This window comes from Anomaloglossus baeobatrachus, chromosome 3 (assembly GCF_048569485.1).
Source record: "Anomaloglossus baeobatrachus isolate aAnoBae1 chromosome 3, aAnoBae1.hap1, whole genome shotgun sequence".
NCBI classification, from domain to species: Eukaryota; Metazoa; Chordata; class Amphibia; order Anura; family Aromobatidae; genus Anomaloglossus; species Anomaloglossus baeobatrachus.
This window is the reverse complement of record NC_134355.1, coordinates 135669542-135685731: the sequence shown is the minus strand read 5'-3', so window position 1 is coordinate 135685731 and position 16190 is coordinate 135669542. Positions and strand designations below refer to the sequence as shown.

The following is a 16190-nucleotide window of genomic DNA, read 5'->3' as shown; positions in this document are numbered from 1 at the left end:
GAGAAACCGAGAGGATTTTTGGTAACAATAAAATGGCAAAGTTGCTTGTTTTCACAATCACTTTGGACATTACCAATTAAAGAACTTGAGAATAACCAGTTAATGCTAATTTACATTTGGTATGCTTGTTAAAAGGTAGGTTATAAAAGAAAAAAAAAAAGGATGACTGCAGAATCAGACTAATGGTTTGTTGCACACAATGGAAATATTGTAAATGTGTTAATATCCAAGATTTTAAAGTAAAGGATACCTTTCATGGCAATTAAAAAAAACAACTAATAGATATTTTAATTTTCCAAACATCAATCTGTTGCATACACCATCTTTACCTTCAAGTCTCTGTGGATCAGTTTTTGGAGATGAATGTATCTAACTCCTTCGATAATCTGCTGAAAGATATCCAAACTCTCTACTTTGTTAACTTTATTTTGGTCGTTCCTCTTCTTGATCCAACTTTTGAGGCTCCCTTTCTCGCAAAGTTCCATTTGAATGTAAAGGTATTCTTTTTTACTATAGTCACTGCAACACACCAAAGACAAAAGATTAATGTAGATGAATGTAGAACTTGTGTTTTTGATATGAAGGTATATTTCAGTCATTACCTTTAGAAGCTGCAGTTGAAAGGAAATGACCGTTACTAGTCCTTAGAAATTTGCTTGACTAGTATTCTTGAGAATTTTCTCAAAAGCCAGTGGATACTGGAATGTAATTTTTTTCTCCATTTAACGGGGTATTACCATTACCATGTCATACATTTATGGTATATATTGTACATATATGTCTGAAATGGTAATACCCCATTAAATGGAGCATCGGATATGACATAAATATACAATAGATGTATCTATCTGAGGAATGGTACCTTGACACTACCTACGGTCAGTGAAAACATGACTGGGATTTTCATTTATTTTTATGCGAAGTCCATCCATTTGTCCGCTGGCAGCAGCACGTAACGCAACCTTGCTTTTGGGATAAATGTGAGTCCCATTGATTGGATCGCATGTACTATACAATTATAGCATATGTGGAGGTGGAAATACCTCTTTTAGTCAAAGAACTACTAATAGCTTAAGTTATGCCATAGCTTAGAACTAGTGATGGGTGGACCCGGACTGTAAAAGTCCAGATACGCGCAGTTTTAAAGCTAACCGGTTAGCGTGCCTGGACCTAGGATTCCGGGTGTTTGATCCGGATCCGGCACTAGAGAAATTAAAAAAAAAAAAAAGGACAAATAAAGGAAATAAGAATCAAGTGAGTGCTTCATACTTACTGAGGCTCCGCCACGGCTGTACACTGCTCCCGAGGCCTCTCCTTCACTTCCAGGGCCGCTCATTAGGCTCATCCATATGCAATGCTTTCCCTGCCCACCGGCCGGCCTGGCGTCTGTCATTGGTTGCAGTCAGATGCGCCCCCAGCCTATAGGACAGCAGCGTCTGCCTGCAACCAATCACAGGTGCTGTCTGCAGGTCAGTATCCTGGTATAAAAGTAAATAAAATATTTGGCGTAGGGCTCCCCCGTATTATGATACCCAGCACAGATAAAGCCCACGGCTACAGGTTGCAGTCCCCAACTGTGCGCTTATCTTGGCTGTGTATCAAAATAAAAAGAACCGCATGCGGCTTGTATTCTCATGTTGGGGAGGTCCATGCTTATTGGACCGCGCCCCAGCCTAAAAATAGCAGTCTGTAGCCGCTCAGGATTGTCGCATCTCGGGGTAATGAGGGGTTAATAACAGCTCAAAGCTGCCACTAAGCCCTAGATTAGTAATGGAAAGCATCTATAAGACACTCCCATTAGTAATCTGTAAGTGAAAGTAAATAAACACAAACACCAAAAAAAACCTTTATTTGAAATAAAATACAAAAAAACGCCTCTTTCACCACTTTATTAACTCCCAAAATACCCCTGCAGGTCGACGTAATCCCCATCTGAGTTACAGCGTATGATCATGGATCATGGAACATGTCCGCGCGCTATAACTGCAAGCAGAGAATGAGCTACGATCAGCGGTGACTTCACCCAGGTAAGTTGCGATCACAGCAGGAGGAGGGACCGTGGGAACCTTTCTGCTGTGATTACAGCTAACCTGAGTGATGTCACCGCTGATCGTGGCTCATTCTCTGCCAGGAGCTCACAGAGGGCAGTCATGTTCCGTGATCACGTGCTGTGACTCAGATGTAGCAGAGCTAGAATCGTCGTTGGACCTTGTGTGGATTACGTTGGACCTGCAGGGGTGTTTTGAGGGTTAATAAAGTGGTGAAAGAGGCTGCTTTCTGTATTTTATTCCAAATAAAGATTTTTTTCAGTGTTTTGTGTTTATTTACATTCACTTACAGATTAGTCATGGGGGGTCTCATAGACTCTCACCATTACTAATCTAGGGCTTAGTGGCAGCTGTGGGCTAGTATTAACCCCTGCTATTACCCAGATTGCCAATCCACAATGGAAGAGCCAGGTAAAGCACCAGGTTTGTCACATCTAAAGGCTGCAACAATCCTGGGCAGGCTCCTATTTTTAGGCTGGTGGGAGGCCTAATATCCATAAGCCTCTCTAGTCTGAGGATACCAGCCCCTAGCTGTCGGGCTTTATCTTGGTTGGGTATCAAAATTGGGGGGGGACCCCACATCATTTTTTAAATTATTTATTTAAATAATTAAAAAAAGTCACATGCGATACCTCTTATTTTGATACAGAGCCACGATAAGTGCAGGGCTGAAGGCTTCAGCCTGTAGGCATATACTTTATATTAATATATTTATACTCAATGATGGTTGGAAGCAGTATAGAGCCATGACGGATGCTCGGTAAGTAAAGCCCGCACGCTCCTATCCCCCTATCCCTTCTACCAACAAGTTTAATAGCCGGATTCTGGTCCTCATAGACTTGTATGGTACTAGAATACAGACCGGAACCGGATTTTAAAAAACAGGTAACAGGGACCCGCCAGTCCCGATTATCTGTGAGTCCGCCAATCACTACTCATAACATGATAGGCATTGAGCAGAGTTAGGGAAATATTACAAACTACCTGGGAGGCGGCTGCACGCTGCAAATGTCTCCTACATTTCACCCATTTCATTTCATTAAAATTAGAGCTATAAATTGTAGCACTTTGGCCATAATACAAAATCTGTTAACAGCATCTCCCCTTCCCCATTTCAACTACTAAGCATTATCAACAGTACCGGTTTCCTCATATAAAAGGGACATTTTGGGCTCTCTTGGGTACATGAGCCTGGATACTACTTCAACCTCTCTTCCCAGTATAATTCTGCTCCATCTTGGAAGGTAGGCAATGTGCACTGAAGATTTATTCAGCATGTATAATTGATAAATATGGAGTATTTTTAGTAAATACTTGTATTGTTGGTGCAGTAGCAATAATGGAGCACCCCTTTAAATTATGCATTATGCTTTTTTAATGTTATTCCTATTCAGCATACCATCCGGTTTGTCAATAGGATGTGTCAGAGTCTATAAAGGGAACCTGTCAAGTTAAAAAACTCTGTTAACCTGCAGATATTGAGTTACTCTGCAAGTTAATAGCATTTGAAACCTGCCCAGCACCTGCACATCTCTTTGTCAGAAGGAAATTAACTTTATTCCTCCCGGCAGCGTTCTGGTTTCAATCATGGATGCGGCACCAGGGAGGGTTCAGTCACCGCTCTGTGAATGGAGAACGGCGGCTGTAACCACGCCCCCCGTACTGACTGATATCCTCCTCTAATGCTGAATGGCTGTCAGTCAGTGTGGGGGGGTGTGATTACAGCTGCCGCATTTGATATACACTGCGGTGACTGAACCTGCACCTGCTTCTCCCCTGTAACTTAAACCGGAATATTGCCGAGTGGAATAAAGTCAATGTCCTGCCAGCAGCGTGGTTCAATGTGCAGGTTTCAAAAACTATTAACCTGCAGAATAACCCCATATCTGCAGGTTAATAGTGTTTTTCATGTGACAGGTTACATTTTAGGGCCTTCCTTTATTGACAAGGTGGAAACAGCTAGCTGTCAATTACTTCAAATATTTCTAGGAAATATAGCAGAGTAAAAAGTTCTAAGATAAGATGGTCCTGTAGTTCTGTTTTATGGGGAACGCATGTAAGAATATACATGTCAGAACTGATAAGTCCTTTTTAGATGTAGATAACCCCTTTAGGCCCTGTGCGCACTTACCATTTTTTCCCGCGGATTTCCTGCGATTTTGCTGCATGTTTCGCTGCATGTTATGTTCATAACATCTCTGCAGTGATTCACCAGCAAAACCTATGGGAAAAAAAAATGCTGCGCGCACTATGCGGATTTTGACAGCTGCATGCTTTGCTGCGGGATTCCCGCAGCAAAAACAATTGCACATCCCTTCTTTTCCGCATGTCGCTGCGGCATTTCACTCCATTGACTGCAATGTAATCGTGAAATCCCGCTGGGAATAACGCAGGCAGCAAATTCTGTGCAGTTAATTGCATTTTCCTGCGTTATTCCCTGCGGTATTTCGCGGTTTCGGGACATAATGTTCATCACTGCCTGCGTTTTGCAGGGAAGTGATGTCATTAGGACAGGAAGAGGAAGCGGAGCAGAGAGTAAACACACACACACATCACAGACACAGACATATAGTAAACACACAGATCACACTCACAGACACAGACATATAGAATACACATACAAATCAATTGGACATATAAAAAAAAAAAAACACGTGGGCTCCGCCATAGTTTTACCGTCCAGCCGAGGTATTCTCAGGCCGGGGAGGGCGAGGGCCAGGGTTAATGCCCCCCTCCCTCCCGCAGCCGAGAATATCAGCCCGCAGCTGCCCCGGGACTGTCGCATCCATTATGCGACTGTCCTGGAGTGTCCCCGGCTCTTCCTGTTGCCGTGATGCGGTGGCAATCAGGGTAATAACGAGTTAATGGCAGCGCATCGCCGCCACTAAGTCCAGGCTTTAATCATGGCAACGTCTATGAGACAGCTTTCATGATTAACCTGTAAGTAAAGTGAAAAAACACACACCGAAAAATCCTTTATTTTAAATAAAACACAAAAAAGCCCCCTCTTTCACCATTTTATTAACCCCCCCTCCCATACACAGAGCTCCGGAGTAATCCACGGACGTCCCACGTCGCTTGCATCCAGCCGCAACTGACAGATACTGAATGCAGCTTCGCAACGAGCCTGCAAGAGGTAACCACAGGTCATTTCCCACGGCCGGTAATGTGAACACACTACCGCTCGGGAGAAATGCAGTGTGTCGATTGTTGATTGATCTGTCCTCTATCTATCCATCCCTCTATCTATCTATCTATTCTTCTCTCTGTCTATTTATCTATTTATCTATCTATCATAGAAGGAAATGACTTTTTTTTTTCTTCAATGTGCTTTATTGCATTGAATGCATTAAAACACATGTACCAACCTGCGGCAAAACCGCGGTAAAAATACTGCGGTAATACTGCGGTAATACCGCGGCAAACCGCATGCGGCTTTCGGGTGCGGTTTGCCGCGTTTTTTTTACTGCGGGTGTGGTAATCTTTCAGACCCTGCGGAATTTTCTTAAGAAAATTCCGTTTTCCAGTGCGCACAGGGCCTTAAACACAATTCCTGTAGATATTTCAGTTGTGCAATCAAGATTCCTTATGGCACTTATTTAACTAAATAATGGTTATTGTGTTTAAGATCCAAAACATAGTGAAGAATTTATACTTAAAGCAAAATAGACTTTTTATTACAAAAACAAGCATTTTTAAAGAAATAATCACCTTGAACTACTACTGCTCTCACTGCTGTCAGGGAAGTCATCTTGTGCCAACCATGCATTGTAGTAGCGGACAATGTGTTGATGTTCAAGGCTGGCTAAAACTTTCACTTCATGCTGAACTTTGCTATACAAAAATAAATACATTGTGCATTATGATATCATCTTTATTGTATCACAACATACAGAAAAGCACTGTAAATGGCATTAAATAATAAATTACGTTTATTTAAGACAAGGATTAGGATGAAATGTTCCAAGAGCACATGGAGCATCTACAACTTTATAATACAGACATGCATCTATAATATCTTGTCTGATTAAATAAGCCTCTTTTTTAAATTGTATGTCCATATGAAGTCAGACGCTAGTGAGCATGAGCCCTTTATATTTCTATCACCACTAAATATGTTAGCAAGATGTTGTTACAATTTATACATATTGTACATCTTTGAGATGTGACGCCATAGCCTATCAGGTCGTCACAGGGTATTGTGCAATCTGCCCTTCTGCACGGTATCCACTCCTCCTTGGTTACGGGTCCTGGTCCATTGGTGTTGCTAACAGCTTAGGCAGTCAAAATCCTAGCAACACTTTGCACCGAACCCACCAGACACACCATTGGGGGTCTGAAGGGAATAGGGCCGTCCACATGGGGGGCTGGTATGGGAAAGTGAGAAAGTGACAGAGAAGTGAAACAGGAGTGAAAGGAGTAGGAGGTGGAAGGTGACTCTCCGAGAGGGAGAGGTCACTGGTCCGGAGCCGGGCTCCTGAAGTTTACTAGGTGGCAGACGTTGGTCTGGGCCTGGTAGGAGCTGGAACCCTGGTCGCAGGGGATCGCGTCAAGGAGCACGGACTGCTGAGGAGGGCAGCCGGCGGCCTTGAGCCATCACCGGGCAGGGGCCAGGGTACGACTGGGTACATGGACCCTAGGCCGGGAAGAAGCTTCACGCGTCCCAGTAATTTACCCGACGGGGGTGAAGACTTCAAGATTCATCCCCAACCCGCTCCAAAATCGGGGTACTAGCGCACCAATGGGATAAGACTTTCCCAAATACAGTCCAAAGAAATCCTACGCGTGTACCCTGAGAGCAAGCTCACTCTGTTAGCCATACGGGTGAGCGGGACCCGAAAAGTTTCAAGCTTGAGGGTCCAATGAGTGAGAAGGTGCCACAGAAAAGGCCACAGGCTAACAGCAACACCAAGGGCACGGATCCACACGTGCTCCCTCCATGCTGCAGCGGTGCTCAGAATTCTGGTTTACAAGCTGTCGGAGTTGTTATTCTCGGACTGAGTGAGTACGCTGAAAAGCCCCCTTTTCCTCTACCCAATGGCACCCCAGTCACCAACACTCAACGGGCCCCAGGGCACAAACCCCCCTACCCACGGAGGGGTTAAAACATCCTGCTGCCACACCATTGCCACCGGTCTCCCCAACAGCAGCAGTGGTCTCCTACATTACCACGCACAGTGGGTGGCGTCACGAACGTACACATCCCCTGTTCATATCTATCCCCCCTCTTTTGAATTCGAGTGTCTGCGCGAATCCCCGGGCCCGGAGACCCCTCGAGCCACCGCGGCTCCGGATCCGAGCGGCTCGGCCGCTGACACGGGGGCGGTGCAGAGACACCAAGCAAAATTATCTAGAGTGGATCTATCAGTGGTTGGCTACTATGGTGGAACTGAAAATCTTTTCTGTATAAAGAGGTCATGTTCTGGAAAGGTTTTCCTGTATTACTTATTAGACTATTCATATTTTTATTACATAAAATTACAAATTTTATTTTTATCATTTTGCTTGATACTTACTCGTCCCGCACTTGCACTTTTTTTACAGCATAAAACCTGTCATCAATTTTTTTTCTGGCTTTTACCACTTGACCATATGCTCCTTTGTCAAGTTTGGTGATGCTGTCAAACTCTGCCAGAGCACTAAAAAGAACCAAAAAAATAAATATTTCTTAATTACAAATGGTTACTATGTAACAGTAATCCTATAACAGTTAAGCATGTTAGCCTTCTCTTTCTTAAATTCAAATTAATGTTCAAAATGTTCAATTTATATTTATTAAAGGGGTGGTCTTATCTAATAAAATGGCTAAAATTGTAAATTGCTTTTAAATACAAGCAACCTTGCAAGCTACCACTTATTAAATATCTTCTCTGTTGTCAAGTACACAGAGATTTTTAAAGTGTTACCTAGATTACAAAAAACCCACTTTGTTGAAGGACCTGTGTGAGGTCATACCCATGTGACCTGGTATCCAGCTTTGTTGGATGAGGCCCGGCCCCTTCTGGTCACATGGGACCGCACACAGGTCCTTCAACAAAGTGAATCGTTTGTATAATACTTACAATAGAGAACAGAGAGGGAGGAACAACAGGCAAGGGGCGGGAATCCATATGAATACCCACCCATATATTATCTGCTCAGTTGCAATTGTCACTCGAGAAACTGACGATTTTTTAAAATTTACTTTCTTGGACTTGAAAGCCTAAACATCCGAGCTGACCACTAATTGTATGTAGAGAATCAGCCTGATAGTGCCAGTATAGCATTGGCTTTAGATTATATACGAAAATCCTGGTGATTGATTCCCTTTAAGGAAACGCATCTCGGTTTGAATCAGAATATGGCGAACCATTGATTAGCATCTACTAAGGCAGACCTGGGCAAGCTATGGTGTGCTGGCCATATCTGTCCCTTTGGCTGTTCCTATGCAGTCTGCGGATTGTGACAGCAAAAGGGTTGGAGGCAGTGGCTTGAGGGCGACTCGCCGCAGCCCCTCTGGATCCAGATACTAGTGGACATAATGGTAGAGTATGGAGCCGACCGCTCTGTCCTCCACCATTCTGCCTTTCCAACTGTCTCAGCACAGCAGGCAAGACGACAACATTAGATTGCACCTGCTGTACAGCCTCAATGAGAGACCAGAGCAGAGCACTGGGGGGACGGGGGAAAGGTGAGTAGGGTTTGTTTGATTTGTTGCTATTCGCATGTAGGAGGACCTTGTTTGTTTTCATTCTGTGCTGAGAGCTGTGGTGGGGGGGACCATCATACTGTGTGTGGGTAATTATTCTGTGTTTCAGGACTGTGAGAAGGTCCTAAATCTGTGTTTCAGGGCTGTGGGGGATTATACTGTATGGGGGAGATTGAGTTACTGTGAGGGCTGTCATTCTGTTTCGGGGCTATGGTGGTTATCATAATGTGTTGGGAGCTATTTGGTATAAGGAGGCGGACACTGTTCCAAGAATTCGAAGAATTTCCCCCTGAAGACCCAGATCACAATGTTCATAATAGTTTGTAATTGATGTTTTAGAAGATTTTATGCTGTAATTTTATATGGCTATGGAGTAAGTGTGGCCAATGCCATCTAGTGGCTGGAAAAGGATGCAGTGTTGTATTGAATGCAATGTATGACTGTATGCCTCTTGTAAAAGAAATGTTTTGATGCAGGGTCAGCAGAGTGGTTCACAGACAGCAAGATGTAGCAGAGTTAGAGAAGTTGTTAGATAGAAGTGCTGGTGAAATGCAGTAAGGCCGGGTAGTTCGGCCGCATTTTCACAAGTGCACCAGGGGTTAGTATAGGTTTAGCAAATGGGAGGAGCTTTGGGAACTAGATCCCTGAGAGACAGGAAATGTTCAGAGACAAAGAAGATGGCTGCCTAAGGAGCAGGGTGGTTGTGGTGGAGGGGGTGGACCGGTCCCCCCATGAGCAGGTCTGTGGTCGACGGCCTGCTGAGCGACATAGGGGTTTCGCGGTACCCACCAGGCATAAGGAAGAGAGCAAAGCTAGGACTTCAGGTGTTGGATGGGGTGAGACTAGTCGGCTGGTAACAGAGTGCAGCCAGCAGATCTAAGACAGAAGAAGTGCAGTATAGTGCTAGAGTGCACAGGAAGGCAGTAACGGATAAGGAGAGAGGAATTTCAAGTGACTGTATTTTGTAAGAGAACTCTGCAACCAAACGTACAGTAAAGTTGTGTTAATGAGAAGAGACTCTGTTTGTGTTGTCTCCTTGATTGCCTCTGCATCAAAATATAGAAGAGATGAAGTTACCCCCAGTGGCAAGTAAGTGGTAAAAGCCCAAACGTTCACGGGCCCGATTATCTGCGGGGGGGTCACACGACACAATGACCACGACTACAGCGCCCCCTGTGTCCTTGTTTACATTGGGATCATAATGTGAGAGTTAGGCTATGTGCGCACGTTGCGTACAAGCCCTGCAGAAATTTCTGCAGCGATCTGAAGAGCACATGTGCGCTTTAGATCGCTGCAGAAATGTCCGTAGTGAGCGCCGATTCCATGCGCTCTGCCTGCAGCTCCTGCCATAGACAGAGCAGGAGCTGCCGGCAAAGCGCAGGAAAGAAGTGACATGTCACTTCTTTTTGCGCAGCGCTTCGGCAGTAGCCGAAGCGCTGCGATCTTAGACGCCACGTGCGCACGGCCCCTGCACAATCTCCATAGACTGTGCAGGGGCCGCAGGACGCATGCAGTTACGCTGCGCTACAAAGCGCAGCGTAACTGCATGTTTTTACGCAACGTGCGCACATAGCCTTATTCTGTATATAGGAAGCTGTAGGGATCTTGCTGTGTAGGCGTCATCATTTCATTTCGTCATACTGCTATTAGGCATCATAGTATGTTTGGAGGATCATCCTGTGTCTAGGATTATACTTTTTGAGGGGCTGTGGGGACCATCATACTGTGTATGGGGGGCTCTTGGGTCCAGTAAGCTATGTTCGAGGAGCTATAGGGCCCAGTATACTGTGTGTGGGGAACTGTGGGGACATCATACGTTTTGTTTGTTTTTTGTGTGTGTTTGTTTGTTTTCTTTAGGAGATGCTGTTCATAGTAGAACCGTGTGTTTGTCAGCAAGTTCTGACTTTTGACTTCCCAGCAAGTCTATGACAATTCTGATTTGCTGTACGCACATAGCAGTTTTTTTTGTCTTCAGTTTATTTGTCAAAACCTCTTGACAAAAAAGCAGCATGTTCACTCTTTTTGTGTTTTTGTCACGTTTTGTCACCCATTAAAATCAATGAGGGGATGAAAAATATATTGAAAAACACATGGTTCAAAATTCCAGCGTTTTGTATGTGTTGTACTTGCGTTTTTGTCACATAAAAACAAAAACTCTCTCTCTGAACCTGTGACGTTACTGCCGCGACACACGCCGTACTCCCGGGCCGCAACTGTGACGTCAGGGGTTCACCCAAGTTCATTCTGATTGCGCAGGGATGTAGCAAAGCTAAATCGCCATAGGACCTCGTGTGGATTACTTTGAACCTGCAGGGGTGTTTGGGGGTTAATAAAGTGGTTAAAGAGTGCTTTTTGTATTTTATTCAAAATAACAGATTTTGGGGGGGTTTGTGTTTATTTACTTTCACTTACAGATTACTGATGGGTGCGGGGTCTCAAACGACTGCCATCACTAATCTGGGACTTAGTGGCAGCTGTGGGCTGCCATTAACTCCGTATTGCCCCGATTTCCACCGCACCAGGGCAACAGGAAGAGACGGGTCCAACGCCATATTGGCACATCTTATGCATGCGCCACTTCTGGGGTGGCTGTGGGCTGTTATTGTTAGGCTGGAAAGGGCCAAAAAAGGTTGGTCCTTCCCACCATAATTATATAAGCCCCCAGTTGTCTGCTGTACCTTGCCTGGTTTTAGAAAATGAGGGGGACTCCATGTCCCCTCTATTTTTCATGACCTCCTGGCAACACCCCGGTGACACCCGTGATAGCACGGGTGTACCAACAGTGACTTCACGGGTTCATCAGAGTTCATTGGGCACTCCGATGAACCCGTCACGTTACTGTTGCGACACCCGCTAAAGCGCGGATGTCACGGGGGTGCCGTCAGAAGGTCATCTGAGTTCATTGCAAATTCCGATTAACTCGTGACATCACTGCCGGGCCCGCACACACACTGCTAAGGGTGCCCCTGCAGTGACCTGTACAAACCTTATAAAGTCCAGGTCACCACAGGGAAGTAACCACAGCAGTGTGTGTGTGCTTGTAGGTGCTGCTCTTACGCTCTCACAATCAATGGGGAATGTTTGATTCTCCATTGAATGTGCCAGCAGTATGGGATTGATGTGGGTCCCCCTAATTGGATTACGGCAGACCAGGATTAGGGCTTTGACAGGGAAATAAATTGGAAAAGAGGGTGTCTTTATTTATTGACTAATTTTCTCTTTTTATGTCTTTTCAGGTTTGCTGCTGGGGAACGTCAGCAGACCTCACCATGGATTATGGTGGGCCTTTTGTATTTTTAAAAAACAAATAAATTGGTGAACGAGGGCTGGAGTCGGTTTTTTTTTGTTCAAATAAACTTTTTTATTCTCCTTTGAACTACTGAGTTAGTAATGGGGGTGTTTGCTAGACGCCATCCATTACTAATACCAGGGCTTGATGCCAGCTGGAGCTGACATCAACCCCGCAAATATAAACCCATTTGCAACCGCACCAGGGCAACGGGAAGAGTCAGGTCCAGCACCAGAATTGGCGCATCTAATGGATGCTTCACTTCTGGGGCAGTTGCGGCCTGCTATAATTAGGCTGCAAAGGGCCAAATAACCCTGGCCCTTCCCACCCTAATAATATCAGCCCCCAGTTATCTGCTGTACCTTGGCTGGTTTTAGTAAAATGGAGGGGACCTCACGTCTTTTTAAAAAAAAAATAAATGTAAAACTTTAAAAAATAAGCATGGGATCCCCTCTATTTTTAATAACCAGCCAAGGTACAGCAGTGAGCTGAGGGTTGCAGCCTGCAGCTGCTACTGTTCTTGAGCTGGATATGAAAATTGGGGGAACCCCACATCATTTTTTTTTCTCTTAATTTAAAAAATAAAAATACTGCAAAATAGCTGGCCAAGCTACCTATTTCTATATCTATTGCGCTATTCTATCTATTCTGTCTATTTTATATATTCTTTTTTATTTTCTACTAGCTGTAGTACCCGGGCGTTGCCCGGAACAGTAACTGTCTCTCTTCGAGATTCTGTCTGTCTCTGTCTGTCTCTGTGTCTCTCTCTTTCTCTGTGTCTCTCTCTTTCTCGGTGTCTGTCTGTGTCTGTCTGTCTCTATCTGTCTGTCTTGTTCCCCGTCTGTCTCCTTCCAGGGCTGTCTCTTTGCTCGTCTGTCTCTTTCCCCATCTGTCTCTTTCCAGGTCTGTCTCTTTCCAGGTCTGTCTCTTTCCAGGTCTGTCTCTTTCCAGGTCTGTCTCTTTTCCCATCTGTCTCTTTGCTCATCTGTCTCTTTCCAGGGCTGTCTCTTTGCCCGGCTGTCTCTTTGCCTGGCTGTCTCTTTCCAGGGCTGTCTCTTTCCAGGTCTGTTTCTTTGCCCGTCTGTCTCTTTGCCCATCTGTCTCTTTCCAGGTCTGTCTCTGTCTCTATCTCTCTGTCTCTTACCCTGTCTGTGTCTGTCTGTCTGTCTTTTTCTCTCTCTCTATCCGTCTCTCCACCGAAATCTCACACATAAGCTTCTTATACTAACAGTTTATTTTGTTCCTATAGCAACCACTGACAGTTGCTATTAATAGCCTGTATCTTCCACCTCCATTCAGATTAATGGAGGCAGGATTTTGGAAACTAACTGTAAAGCGCGGGGTTAAATTTTCCCGTCCAAACATAGTTGATGACGTTCTCTGCGTCACATGAGGCGTCTGTGCAAAATTTCGTGATTGGAAATACGACGGTGCGGATTCCTTTAGTGGACACACACACACACACACACACACACACACATACACTCAGCTTTATATATTAGATCTTTATATCTCTCTACCTATTTTATCTGTCAGTTCTATTATGTATTTTATCTGTTTTATTTATCTATAATTTTTTAGGCTTTGCCCATCTTTTAAACAGTAAAAAAACATTAATTTCAGTATCATGCGTTTTTTACCGGTACCAGTCACATGGATGTCACACATATGTAAACACGGACGTCACACGGACAGCACACGTATGACTCACGGATGACCATACCGGTACGTGTAGCTTGCACCTGTTTCAACACAGATGTCAGAAAGGGACTTTAGAGAAAATGAATTGCCCACCTTGAGATTTTCGGTTTTCACAATTTTGTTTTTTTGCTTCCCCTTATTCCAAGAACTATAATTTTTTTTTACCCATAGCCATATCAGGGCTTGTTTTTTGCGGGACAAGTTGTACTTCTGAATTACATCATTCATGTTATCATGTGATGCACTGGAAAGCAGGAAAAAAATTCCAAGTGCGTTAAAATTGCAAAAAAAGGGCAATTCTAAATTTTTTAATTTTTTTATTACCATGCTCACTATTACAGAGCAGTGCATCAACACTGCCGTATATAGCAGAAATCACGTTCTTTGAATGCTGGCTCACAACCTGCGTTTATAGGAAGTTTGTCATCACCGACAAAGGTGTCATCACTCAGCTGACCCTTTACTGTCATGACAATCCATCAGCGCCCCGCAAGCACATCACAGGTGTGCCGTTGGGAGCGAGGAATGACGCGCCCCCCTGCAGACACGTGTTAAATCCCACTGTTAGATTGACAGCAGGATTTAACTGGTTAACAGCCGTGGGCAGAAGTCAGATACACCTGTGACTGTTAGAGGCACATGATGGCTGATTAAATCAGCCATCATGTGCAGAGAATGATGCAGGCTTGGTGTGCAAGCCCGCATCAAAAGCAGAGACACTACCTTTGACATGTATGTACGTCAAAAGCTAGAGAAGGAGGTATTCTTGGGTAGAAACACCAATCTTCTGTGTTCACTGTGCTATCATGTCTGGATCTGCTGAAAGAAGTTACATAGCATGATATGGCTAACTTGCACTGCAGACCTACTTTTACTTCTGTCTGTGACGAAGTCTCTTGTGAGTAGAACTATATGGCATGTCCCTTGTTGTATTGAAGGAAGGAAATCCAGTGAACATACTTTGTTCCAGGATTCTTTGAAATATAACTTGTTTATTCATATAAAACCAACTACACTACAACATAAAGCTTGGTATGTTAAGGTTCACAGTTTAACTGGACAACGCATTTCGACGATCTACTGAGCCTTTATTATGGTCAATTTTGAATGTATCAAATTTATCAAGCAGCATGGACCGTTATGATAAATCTGGTTTGTACTGTCTATGCCCCATGGATGTACATGGCCAAACCCCAGCTTAACCAATTTAGTACCCTAATCGAAATAAAAGCAATGGATACCTACCTTCAGCAGCGGTGCCGTTCCAAGAGCATGATGTGACATTGTTGTGTCACATGCCCAGGTCACAATGGGGGGATTATTATTGTATGGAGGCATAAAGGGGGACATAATTGTTGTATGGGGGCACAAAGAAGTGCATTTCAAAGGGAACATGATTTCTACATGAGGGCACTAAATTGGCACTATACCTCTGTAAAGGTAGAACAATTGCATTGCCAGTTGTGAGGAGCACAAAACTGTTGTATGGCAGTATGGGTATAGTAATGTTTGGTGGAATTATTGTGCGGCGCACTATAGAGTTTATTTGGATGTTGTCAAAATTGATGAGCATAGAATTTCTGCGTGTTATAGTCCTTATATATGTCTACATATGTTTGTTTTTTTCCTTAATATAGGGGAAACATATCTTTATGGACCTTAGCAGGTCCAATGAGGCCGATGCATCCAAGCAACAAGATGGTGGTTATGTAAGAGAAATAGACTGAGAACTAGGAAAAAAGAGAAGTGCACATACAAGCACTGAGACTCTTATAAATGAGATGTGCTACTCTTGTATAGCCAAAGTGATACATATTTTATTAAACAGAGTGCAAGTATACAACATTAAAACACAATTCCCTTTTACAATAAATAGGGGATCCTCTCTCACAATCCCTATACAATATCACAAGAGCGCTGACTAGATGTAAGATCCATACAGGGTAATCAGTACAAAATTGCACAAACAGTATGTTATTTAGATTACCTAAATATTGCAGCAAACGTTTGCTGCAATATGTAGGTAATCTAAATAACATATGTTTTTATTTAAATGCTTTTTGCAATTTATTAGCCTTTTAATTAATTATTGATGTATTTGCTACACCTGACTTTCCTTTGTGTCTATCTTATAAAACTACCCGTTATGGTGCACCATAACATTAACCCTGAGCAAACCACAAGTTTAGCCAAAGACCATATAAACTTGGTGTAGGGGACAATCAATATATTTAGACCAAAGGAAAAGAAAAACCCCTTAAAAATACAATTTTATTGATACAATTAAAACACTCCCCAGACAAACACACATAAACAGGACACAAAGTCCCAAATTTGCCAGTGTACAGTAGGACCCTTCTACAGAATTAACAGGTCAAAATGGCAAAAAGGGGGAAATCAACTGTCCCTAATGAACAACCAGTTAATACTGTTCATTGATCAGTCCAATGTTGTGTAAGGCTGC

At 43.7% G+C, this 16190-nt stretch overlaps 1 protein-coding gene across 1 annotated transcript in view; it reads right to left on the bottom strand.

The window, feature by feature from the left end:
* LOC142296190 (interferon-induced, double-stranded RNA-activated protein kinase-like) overlaps positions 1-16190 on the bottom strand; it is a 166739-nt gene that overhangs the window by 23690 nt on the left and 126859 nt on the right. Inside the window, exons 15-17 of the mRNA XM_075339493.1 lie at positions 7565-7687; positions 5760-5882; positions 330-519 (exon numbers count right to left, since the gene is read on the bottom strand). Of these exons, the coding sequence (XP_075195608.1) occupies positions 330-519; positions 5760-5882; positions 7565-7687 (436 nt within the window). The remainder of the gene's footprint in view (positions 1-329; positions 520-5759; positions 5883-7564; positions 7688-16190) is intronic.